Consider the following 12,210-nt stretch of genomic DNA (forward strand, 5'->3'; position numbering starts at 1 on the left):
CCTCCTGCCCCTGTACTCTCTACCCCCTCCCAACCATTCCCCGCTGACACCTTCATTCCCCCCTCCCAACCTCACCCCATCCTGACACCTTGATTCCCCCCCTCCCAATCTCATGCCACTGACATCCCTTCCTCTCCCAGTCGACCCTAGACCTTCCTCTCCAATTGCGGTACATCTTCCTCTTCCAAACACAGCTGGACCTTCCTCTCCACAGCGTTGACCATCATCCATTGTGAGCAGACCTTCAACGGTGGCTTTCCAACTTCTGTGGGTTGCTTTGCAGCAGAGCCCTGTCCAGGAGAATCCACCCAGCATGCCATGGAGGTTCCTCCAGTGTGCCATTGCTGTCGGGCTCCAGCATCTTCTGCTCCTCGGCTGTCCGCAATGTGAGCAAGGCCCTGGTGGTAAGTCCCAATTCCTGCATGTCACAATTGTCAAGACGTGTTCTGTACTGGCATGTTTTCCTGCCAATCTGGGTGGGCGATCCAGCGGGGGCGGGGGATGATTCTAACAGGCGGGCCTTATAATGATATGCTGATGTATTATAATTAAGTTCCCGATATCCGATGGCAGGGAATGCGGCCCACCATCAATGGGCTGAGCGAACAATCTCAAACTGGTTTCACAACGTCATGAAACCAATTTCTGGCCTTCTTGCCAAATTGTCTATTCACACAGCTTAGCACACCTAACACCAGTGGGCATGGAAAATTCCACCCATGCTCTCAGCCCTGATTTCAGAACATTCTTTAAGCTGTAACTTGTGTAAGCTCTCGAGCTTCACCTGCAGGCTTAAGCAATCAAGTACAGTGAACGTAGATCAGTGGACAGACTAACATAATCAAACATAGATCAATTAACACAACAGTTTCTGTTTTGTGTCTTTTGCACTGGGAATATATTTTACCATAATATTTAGTGAGGAAGGTATAAGAGAGCAACTCTGGTCAATGAAATTAAGTGTGTGCTCATTATAATACAAATGCTCCTTATTTTATTCAAATTCAGTCAACTATAATCAGCATTTGGCATAACTGATAAGAATTGAAAGCACAGTAACACGCCCTTCATCACAACTGATCTATGTCAGCATTTGTGCTCCATACAAACCTATAACATAAATAGATATTATCATAATATCAGCCGTTCTTGTTGAGCCTTTGCCTTACAATGCTGACACAATGGAAAAATGCTTTATGTTGAAAACAACTTGCACTGTTATAACTTGTTACAATCTTGGCAGAAAGTTAGAAAACACCAATATAATGACATGGGTTCTTGAAGTGCAGCCAAGAGATGTTCATTCCCAAAGAGCTAGCCTGTGATCAAGCTAAGCAGCTAAGGCCCACCCAATCACCAAGAAACTCTGTGCATGTTTTTAGGTGTGGAAAAGTCTTCTGATTCTGAGCAAGTAAAATCATGGTACTTCATGGTCAAAAAAACAGTTTACAGAGGCAAGGATCCTGAAGTTTAAAACAAGTGAAACAAGCGAGCTTTTGACCAATAGAAAAAAACCTGGAAGGAGTAGAGAAGGTAACAGAGCGGTCCCCTTGCCTGAGAGTGCCACCTACTTGGAACTGTTTCTTCACTCATCCTTACAAGCATTCAATTGAAAAGAATCCTCCCATCTAAATACCTAATGTGGGGAGGCAGTGGTGTAGTGGTATTGCCACTGGACTGGTAATCCAGTGACCCAGGGTAATGCTCTGGGGACCTGGGTTCAAATCCCACACAGCAGATGGTGGAATTTGAATCCAATAAAAATAGGGAATTAAAAGTCTGATGACAACCATGAAACTGTTGTTGATTGTCGTAAAAACCCACCTGGTTCATTAATGTCCTTAGGGAAGGAAAATCTGCCATCCTTACCTGGTCTGGCCTATATGTGACTACAGGCCCACAGCAATGTTGTTGACTGCTGCATGCCCTCTGAACAAGGGCAATACAAGCTGGCTGAGTTGGTGATACCCACATCCCACAAACAAATAATTAAAAAAAACTGATAATTACATGTAGACATCAATACCTCAACTAGAGGCTGCATGCTGACATTCGGATCTTTCTACACATCCTCTTAACAACCATTACACCCATTACATTGTCAGTATTAAAGATCACTCCTGCAAGCAAGTCCTAACTCTACAAGCTGGTGCAAGCCTTTCACAGTAAATATCTGGATAATTGTAGCAAAATCAAGAATCGAAAATAATTTCTTGCCACTATACTCAGCTTACTGGTATATCATGTGAGCTCCTTGATTTGGCAGGCAACAAACAATCTATCAAATTCTGGCTTATGCTATAAACTGCACAGCAATTTAATAATACAAATAAGCAGTACTTCACTGTTAATGCATAGAGCATTTTATCTGCACTAAAATTCACAGTGAAACTGGATCTGATAACATCTATTAACAATATTTTACATGGATTTTGTAAGGCAACTTTCCCTTCTTCAAACCTCCTATATCTTGCTCTCTGATGGTTTCATAAGAATTGATATCCAGCTCCTTTGGTACTCCACCCAGAACAAAAATAAATCAAATATGCTTTGGATTAAATCTGGTTTGCGAGTAATCTATTGGTTGCCAAAGTGAATGTTGTAGAAACTGTCTTTATGGTGACCACTTCATTATTAAATTCAGTAGTCTATATGTAAACTTCAAACTGGAAGTACAAGCAAATAACCCCTCAAAAAAGCCAAATAGGCCATTGCTCACCTAATAGCTACAGGGCAATCTAATTGGCCAGTTAATGCAAATCCCTCTCTGAACTCATTAAATAAAGCATTCGTGGTTACAATTTAACTCACTAATACATTAATATTTCTCCAACAACAACAGCAGACATACTTAGGCTGCTGATGTCGAGTAGATTGATTTATTTCCTAAAGGAATCTGGCTTAAACCCAAAGTGTCATAACAGAAAAATCAGAGCAAATAAAAAAAACACAATGTGGGAAAAGAGCTACATTTTGTTCTAACTTATCGTTTCTTTGACCCTTCTTGCAGGAGAAGTTAACATATGAATACCATGAGCGACCATTAACAGGTGGTGGGCCCTCAAATTGCACTCTGTAAACAACTGCCACTTTGGGAAGCCTGCAATTCTCTAAAACTGCACAGCCCTTTCATGCTTCCATCAGCTGTTCATTGAGTAAACAAAGCATCCATGACTTGCGGTACACATCTATGCACAGCTGATTGGTTGATATTCAATACATTCCCACTGGCAGCTGGAAATGACCCTGCTGCATAAACGCTGAAGACGATTATGAATTGTCCAGGAACTGGCAGCACTGTGTGCCTGTTGTGGAATTTAGCTCCAGGTCTGACTGCAGCATGTGGCATAACTCTGTGAAGGCTTTCCTGGTGAATTAAATCCACCTCGGGAAGTCTCCTCAGATAAGTGTACAGTATGTGTGCGTATTTCTGACTCTATATTTTGCTGTAGCTGTACCAATGGCTGGGTGTAGCTAGGTCAATCTAGCATTCTCTCTCTGTTGGTCCTCTCTTCACCTAAGAAATCTGATATAGGGGTATTCCCAATGGAAAATCCATTGTGGCAACAGAAATCGGCTATGGGCAACACCAAAGATATTACAATAAAGACGTTACAAAGTGAAAAAGATTTCTGAAGGAAAAAAAACAAGAGAAGAGCTACAATGAAACCCAATCAATATGCCAATTTCATTACTGGTCTCTTCAAACGCACTTTTGTATGGAGTCCAGTACCAAGCTAACCTGATTGCTAAGTTTATATGGGCAGAGAAAGGAAGCAGTGCAAAATGATGGAAGTTGTACAAAATCATGTGAATTACATCTTTGTCATTCGCTCATGCATCCACCCACAAATGATAGTTAAGCATTCGTATTCCATAACATAACAGGCTTTTCTGTTTAAATCAACCAAATGCTGCTCGGTGTTTCAACAGGAGTGCATTACAAACTGTTAGATTTGACTGTCGTCGATGACCTCTAACCTGTCCTTACTTGATTTGTAAAACACCAACTGTTCACAAGCCTCAAAATACCATGTGAATTTGGGTTTTCACAATAATTTGAGCTCAGAGCTGCACATGCTTTTTCATGGGACAGTGAGAACAAAGAGAAAGAGAGTTAGTGAAGGCACGCAGGCATCTTGTAACTTTGCGCCCTGGACTTTGTACTGTGTAATAGCCATTGAGATTTATTTTTTATTGCTGTAACGTAGCCTTTACAGTTGGCAGCAAGTATGTGCACACGTTGCAAAAAAGTAGTTTGAAGTCTTCAGCAATTTCGAAGGAGCTCAGTAAAGAAAGAATTTAAATATATACAGCACTTTTGACAGCCTCAGGACATCTTAAAGTGCTTAACAGTCAATAAATAACTATTGAACTGAAGTCAGTTCTGTAACCACAGCCAATTTGAAACACAGCAAGTTTCCACAAACAATAAACACATAAGGTGCTGAACGATCGGTTAATCTGGAAATACTCAGCAGGTCGGGCAGGATCTGTGGAGAGAAAAGCAGATTGAATAGGCTGAATTTTACCAAGGGCATTAGAACCCCCAATGTCAGGACCATATGCAGTTTGCAAGTCTGTGTTTTTTTTTGTTTTTTCACAGGGCATGAACATCGTTGGCTAGGCCAACATTTTTATTGCCTATCCTTAATTGCCCTCGAGAAAGTGCTGGTAAGCCGCCTTCTTGAGCCACCACAGTCCCTGTGGTGTAGGTACACTCACAATACTGTTAGGGAAGGAGTTCCAGGATTTTGAACCAATGACAGTGAAGGAACGGCAATATATTTCTAAGTCAGGATGGTGGGCAGAGTCGTCCCAGAATTGCACTAAGTGTGGTAACAGGCATGAAAAACTACGTTTCACCCGCTGGCCGCAATGGCAGTTTTTCACACTGCATCGTCCGCTTCCCACCTCATTAATTATGCAGCCACAAGAAACACACCGTCTCGCTGGCGGGCAACCTCTGAATCACCCACCATGCCGTTACCTCACCGTTTCCTCACTCCAGATGCCATATCTGAACTGCAGCCACCCACACAGCTCTCAATGCTTGCAGCCCAGAACAGCTCCAGTGAAGACATGACCCTGAAAGCCAAGAAGAGTTCAGTGACCTGTCACTGGAATGACTTTTGGAGGCCTGTCGTGATGTCCTCCACTCCTACTCTAGCAGCAGGAGGTCCAGCAATCTCACCACTCTGGTTTGGGAGGCAGTGGGCATTGGTGGTCAGTACCAATGCTGCACAGAAGAGGTTGACCATTCAGTGCAGACAGAGGATGAATGATCTCATGCGTGCCGCCAGGGTAAGGCAACCATCTCATCACTCTAACCTCACACACTCACAAGCCCATCATACATTCACTGGCATCTCACTCACTGCCAGCTCAAGGGACATCACCACTCACTCTCTCACACACACCCTCACAACAACCATATGGCCTCATCTGCTCTGGAGACTGCCTCCTCAGCCCTCATAATCTTGAGGCCACTTACACAGATCAACATCTGCCCCCACACACACCCTGGGATACCCCTCTTCCCCAGTACAGGTCTTGTCCTGCAGCCTCTTTCCTTGCTCAAAGCCACTTCTCCCCTTTCCTCAAGCAAGCTCTAGCCCTGCAGTCATTGAAAAGCTGCCTCCATCTTATGGCTGGTCTGGCAGATAGAAATCTGCCAGTGAACCTCCCTAAAAGTAATGTGGTGCTGCTGTGGGGAGTGTTCCTGAGGTGCAAGGTCCAATGAGAGGACACAGCACCGACCAGCTAGCAGTCTGGACAGGAGAGCGTTGGGCGCTGCAGAGGCAGGAAGACAAGCACGAGGGGACATCAAAATGGAGGCGATCTCAGATGCCTGCTGAAAATTTAATATTAATGTAAGTCAAAAGTTGCAGGCCAACAATGTGGAGGGGAAAACCCTCGCAGGAATGGTTTTGGCTGTGGCTGCAGCCTTTTCATACTTGTGGCTCATTCTTGGGACAGTGCAGGCACCGGTGGATCTTTAGCCTGTTGCTGGGAGGGCACCTCCTAGTTGTCGCCTGGCTCTAGATTCAGCAGGAGAGGCTGGTCTGATGCTGGAAAATGCAGCAGTTTCTGAAAATGGCACCTAAGTGGGACCTTAATTGGCCTAATTGACTGCCCACCTTTGAGGAGGAATTGTCGATTTCAGTTGTAGTCTGGTCCTAGGATACAAATCTAGCAGCATTGGGGAGGTGTCCCAGCATGCAACTAACTGAAATTCCCAAACACCTCTGCCTCTCAACCCACCTCCACTCCATGGCAAAATCCAACCCAATGTTTTCCACTTCTAACAATAAGTTACTGATCTGAAATGTTAACCATTCCTTTCTCTGCAGATACTGCTGGACCAGCTGTGCATTCCCAGCATGTTTGTTTTTGCTTCATATTTCCAACAATCACAGTATTTTACTTTTGGACCGGTTAATCTGCTTTGGTGATGTTGTCTATGGAATGTTAAATAAAGCTGTTGGCATCATGATAATTTCCTTTCTGCTTCACTGGTTTCAATCTAATGTAAGCATCAGCCTAGCTGATCCAGAAGACTTGTACTAACGTGGCCGGAGGCTGAGGAGGGGGGGCTGTGGCATGGTGGGGGGCAGGAGTTGCCAGAGTGGGCCTTACTGCAGCTATTTGATTTGGACTGGTAATAGGTACTTCTCCAGAGGCTGAGAGAAGTGCCTTTTGATGATCACTTGATATTATGGCATGGCAAAATGGGGAGAAGTGAGTCTAATGAAAGCTGGGAGTGATGTTTGATTGGTTCTTGTAAAAATTGTTATCCTGTGGAGAGTGCAACATAAAATAAAACTGTGTCATGGAGTTTGTGATCATGTTAAAAGTTAAAGTGGGGTAATATATTTTCGGTAGTTTAGTGTGTTAGCTGCCTACTAAGAAATGTTTGGTTGTGTTGTTGCTTTAGTTGATTTGTTACAGTAGAAGTCTTAAAACTTGAAATGTCATGTAATTCCTTTAAGTTGGTAAATGGGAATTCAGATCTCCTGTTTAATGTTATCAGTCTCAAAGGGGATCATAACATTCTACACTAATAAATTCCCTCATTCATTCCTGAGAGGCCCCATATTATACACCTTGTCAACAATCCTTTATTTTAACTATATGACATACAATGGCCATTTGAAATATTTCTCTTTACATATACCTGGGATTGCTTGACTTTAGTGTTTCCATACTTAAATTAATTTACCAATCAATTGAGGAAGCAACTGGAAATCAAATTGTGTCAATGTAAGTTGACCTACAGTTGCTAAAAGGCAAAGAATATTAGCATTGCTGTTTTAAAGATCAAGGTATATATATATATATATATATATATAGGTAATTAGAGAAAGGCACTATTATTTCAAAGTACAGTGAACATCCTTAATGTAGTTGCATTAAGTACTTGCTTAGAAATCTTCATTTTGATTTTGTTACCTTTTCTACAGAATCAGCTTTGTTCTCCCACAGGCTGCGTTTGCTGGCTACATCCCCTGGTCTGATATCCTAGAAACACAAATTAACATATTTTATCTTTAGGTACCAATTTACAACATCATTCCAATACTCTGATTTTTTTGTGGTTACAGCACACTATATACAACATATAGTTAATGAATAACATAGGAAACATTTACCACATATGTTGTGCAGAGCTGTAAGTAATCTTTTCTCAATGATGGTGTTGCTTCTGTAAAATTTTGTACTTCCAGGTTCAAATTTGTTGTTTTATCTATGAATCTACTGAAGTATTTTTCTTCTGTGATATTCTCTAGCATTTCATCACACTTTTGTTCACAAGTTAATATTTTCCGACCTTGGTTAAATCTCTACTCAATTTGTAGTATCCCCAGTCTTTCACGGATGACAACTTTTATTTATAATGCTCCTTTAATCTACAAAGCATCTAAAAGGCACTCTGTAAAGAAATACTAAGTGCAGCAGATATCAAGGCATAGGAGTAAAGTTAATAGAAGGGACTGATATCTAGGTTGAAAATATGGATTTTTAGAAGTTCTTTTAAAGAGGAAGGTCTTTACAAGATTTTAAGGGGGTGTTTCAGAGAGCTAAGGTGACTAAAAGTTCAGCTTCCAATGATGTGGTGAAAGGAAGAGGGATACAAAGGCAGCCAGTGTTGGAGGTTCAATGGATGTGGAAAGCTGTAGGTATTGGAGAAATTGGGTGCACTGAGGCAATGATGTCATTTGAAGACAAGGATGAAGGTTTTACCTTGGATGTGTTAGGGTTCAGGAGACCAAAGTTAGTCACTAAAGAAGGAGGTTGATGCATGAACGTGTCTTTGATGCAGGGCAGGATGCAGCAGCTGTATTTTGGAGAAGTTGAAGTGTATGGGAGGAAGATAAGAGAAGACCAGCATGGAGAGTTTTGGAGTAATCAAGTCTGGAGGTGATAAAGGTTTCAGTAGCTACATTGAGGTGGAGGTGGGCAATACTGCAGGTTTAGAAGTAAGCAAATTTGGTAACAGAGAAGATACATAAGAACATACATACGAACTATAGGAGCAGGAGTAAGCCACTCAGCCTTTCAAGCCTGCTCCACCATTTACTAAGATCATGGTTGATCTGATTGTAACCTCTTGATACTCCAGATAACCTTTCACCCCTTGTTAATAAAAAATCTATCTAGCTCTGCCCCAGCACTGATTCCTGTGGCACACCACTTGTGAATCCTGCCAACCAGGAAAAGACCCATTTATGGCCACCTTTTGTTTCCTGCTGGCTAGCCAATCTTCTATCCAAGCAAATATATGACCTCCTGCACCATAAGCTTTTATTTTCTGCAATAACCATTGATGTGGCACCTTATCAAAAGCCTTCTAGAAATCTAAGTACAGTATATCCACCGGTTCCCCTTTATCCACAGCACATGTGACTCCTTCAAAGAACTCCAATAAATTAGTTAAACATGATTTCCCTTTCACAAAACCATGTTGACTCGGACTGATTGCCTTAAACTTTTCTAAGTGCCCTGCAATGACATCTTTAATAATAGCTTCTAACTTTTTCCCTGTGACAGATGTTAAGCAACTGCCCTATAGTTTCCTGCTTTCTGTCTCCCTCCCTTTTTGAACAAAGGACTTACATTTGCTATTTTCCAACCTAATGGAACCCTAGCTGAATCTAGGGAATTTTGGAAAAATTAAAACCAATGCATTAACTATTTCACTAGCCACTCCTTTCAAGACCCTAGAAAGAAGATATGAGGCACAAAATTCATTTTAGGATAAAACACAGCACCGATGTTGACCGTGGTTTTTTTTTCAGTCTGAGTGAATGCCTGGGAAAATAGATGGTATCTATGGTAAAGGAGTGCTATTTGAGGCAGGCATCAAAATCAATAGTTTCAGTCTTTCCAGTCTCTGCTGAAGGAAGTTGTGACTCAACCAAGACTTGATGTCAGACAGCTCATTTGACTCAGTGGGGCCATAGGGTAAAGAGACATTGTGGAATGGCAAAGTTAGATGTCATTATCATACAGATGTAAAATGACGCCATGCCCGCAGGTGACAGTGCCAAAGAGCATAAACTTAAGGAAGGGGAACAGGATAAAGATAGATCCTTAGACGTCTCCAGGGATGACAGTGCAAAAGAGCAAAGAGAAGCAATTCCAGGTTTGCATTTGTTTTCTCCAGATATTACATGAAACCACACAAGACCATTCATGTAAGAGGGGCAACGAAGGAGGATATCATGGTATGACAAATGCTGTAGCAATGTTGGAAAGGATGGAGAGTAATACAGCATAGATTAAAAGAACAAACGTGTATTCATATAGACCTCACACAATTTGAGGATGGCCTAAATCACTTCACAGCCAATAGTACCTTAAGGATGCAATGGAAAAGTTTTGTTTGATCTTCCAATTCAGTGGGCAAAAAGAACTCAGGATGGCAGAGTGCACCATGCAATGATACCCTAATGTGTTATTTCAGAGAGTAATAAGTTGAGGGTACTCAAGCAACGAGTTAGATGTCATAAACTAAATACTGTAAAGAGACAATGAAAGAAGAAACCTAGCTTCACCGAAGCAGCTTTAGTGGTGGATGAGGTGTGATAGTTGTCCTTGAAGCCAGAGGAGGTTGTGAAGCCAATAATATTGATAAATGAAGAAAGTGTAAAAGGTAAAGCCATCAAAAGGTGAGCAGTGGCAGCTGGCAGTACGACTTGAAAGAAATAAAGAAACTGTGGCTTTGAAGAAAGATCATTTTCCCACTCCTACTGATGAAAATGGAGAACAAAATGGGATCATTCAGCCATTGCACTGCAAGCATTGGGAATGTTAGGAAAAAACTTGCACTTGTATAGCACCTTTCACATCACTGGGATATCCAAACATATTTACTTTTGAAATGTCGTCACTGTTGTGATCAACTTTTTGAATGCAGCTTGAATGCTCTGATTCATAAGTGAGAGTGTAATTGTTGGTAATTAAAGGAAGGAATAGCAGAAAATATTTACAAATAGAAAATGGCCTACAGCAGAACAACCAGATAGCTCCATGAGTGAACATAAGAATTCAAAATAAAAAGCACAGGTTTAAATACGATCTTGAATGTCAGCTTCTCTCAATGTCCAGGTTTCACCAGCTCTTGCATAGCCTGCAGGAGGAACACTTCAAAGAAACAGAGCCATTAACCTGAAAATTGACAGGAATGTAGGGGAAGGGAACCGACTGAATTAGTCATACATAAGCAATTCCCATCAATTTAACATAGATCAGCACTGAAACTATTCCTGTGAGAACTTAATGGTCTTGAGCGCCTTACCCATCTAATGGAAGGGAGAAACTTTGAGGTATTTTAAATGTAATTAAGAGCAAATAGCCTAAAACATTTTAAATGATCACTAAAATATGTAAAACACAAACGACAAAAATGTAGCAGAACAGTAGCAATAACAGCATGTGATTATTGGACTTTTGTTAAACATATGACATATTTTAAATAGCCATTAAAAGAACTGAAATAGTCCACACTTTATTTATTAATTATAAGAAATTGCTTTATTACAATGCCTTCTTTGATTCATGTTTGTTACCTTATCCACAGAAACTGTTCTAATCTCCCATTGACTGTGTTTGGTTGGTCCATCCTTCTGAATTATCCTTTCATGGTTTTGGTTTTCTGTATTCTCCAAAATCTTCAGTTTTATCTTCTTCCTTTGCATTCACTCAGCTTTTCTGTTCTCAGTGCTTGTTTTTGCTCTCATCTATGGGCTTTGCTATCTCTCGCTGTGCAGTTTGTCCCAGTGTATGCTGATCTGTCTTTCTATGGCCAGGATTTTACAACGCTGCCACTGTGTGTCTCCAACCGATGGATGCGGTGAGCCATTTAAATTGCCACTCAGTTCAGCGGGACCATAGTATCCCATTGGGCGGGAGGGGAAGTAAACTTCTGGCCTAAGTGCCATAAAAGTATAATAATTCTCATAATATTCTTGTGATTTATTGTAAAAGTAGGTAATAGTGGGGTTTAGATAGTTCCTATGTGTCTATGACCAGCACCTTCCAGTCAGCGAGCAGGGGCAGCTGAATTGGCTGAGCACCCACTGAACTGTCAACGGCCTATTAAGGCCATTAAAAAACTAAATAACCTGATTGATGGACCTGCCCGTCCAATCTTCAGGTAGGCAGGCAGGCCGGGAGCTCAGGTGGGCCTCGGAAAAAACATGAAACCTCATCCACGGGCGGGATGAGGTTTCATGAAGGTATTTAAATTTTTATCAAATATTTAAATAAAAGTTATGGACATGTCCCAACTCATGTGACAGTGTCACATGAGAGGATATGGCAGGGAATTTTCTTTATTACCTTTATTTCAACTTTTGAATCGGAGCCGATCTCCCTGAGGCAGTACTTTGTCTGCTCTTTTGTGCGCATGTGCGAAAGAACGTACTCCCGGATGAGGGAAACCCCTGCCCGCACAGGGAGCACACAGCGGACGTCATGCTGGGTGGGTCTTAATTGGACCGCCCACCTAAAATGGTGGCACAGTCCCGACTGGGGGTGCCCATCGGAGGCCCGCCCCCCCCGTCTGCTCCCCCTTCCCCCCCCTCAACCCCCCAACCGTGCCCGCACTTCCCCCTGATGGGAAGAAAATGTTGCCCTGTGTGTGGGACTTAATTGAATTGGAGACAGCTAGGCTGGAGGCTTTTGATTCATCAAAGAAGCTAGGTT

General features: G+C 41.9%; 1 protein-coding gene across 5 annotated transcripts in view; it reads right to left on the reverse strand.

The window, feature by feature from the left end:
• LOC121281807 (ladinin-1-like) overlaps window positions 1-12,210 on the reverse strand; it is a 107,322-nt gene that overhangs the window by 18,147 nt on the left and 76,965 nt on the right. For all 5 annotated transcript variants that reach the window (XR_005943934.1, XR_005943935.1, XR_005943933.1 and 2 more), the window contains exon 10: window positions 7,453-7,521. Coding sequence is in view for 2 of the 5 variants with exons in the window: in XM_041194811.1 (XP_041050745.1) it covers window positions 7,453-7,521 (69 nt within the window). In the remaining 3 variants the exon portion in view is untranslated. The remainder of the gene's footprint in view (window positions 1-7,452; window positions 7,522-12,210) is intronic.

The sequence above is a fragment of the Carcharodon carcharias genome, chromosome 9, assembly GCF_017639515.1.
Source record: "Carcharodon carcharias isolate sCarCar2 chromosome 9, sCarCar2.pri, whole genome shotgun sequence".
NCBI lineage: Eukaryota > Metazoa > Chordata > Chondrichthyes > Lamniformes > Lamnidae > Carcharodon > Carcharodon carcharias.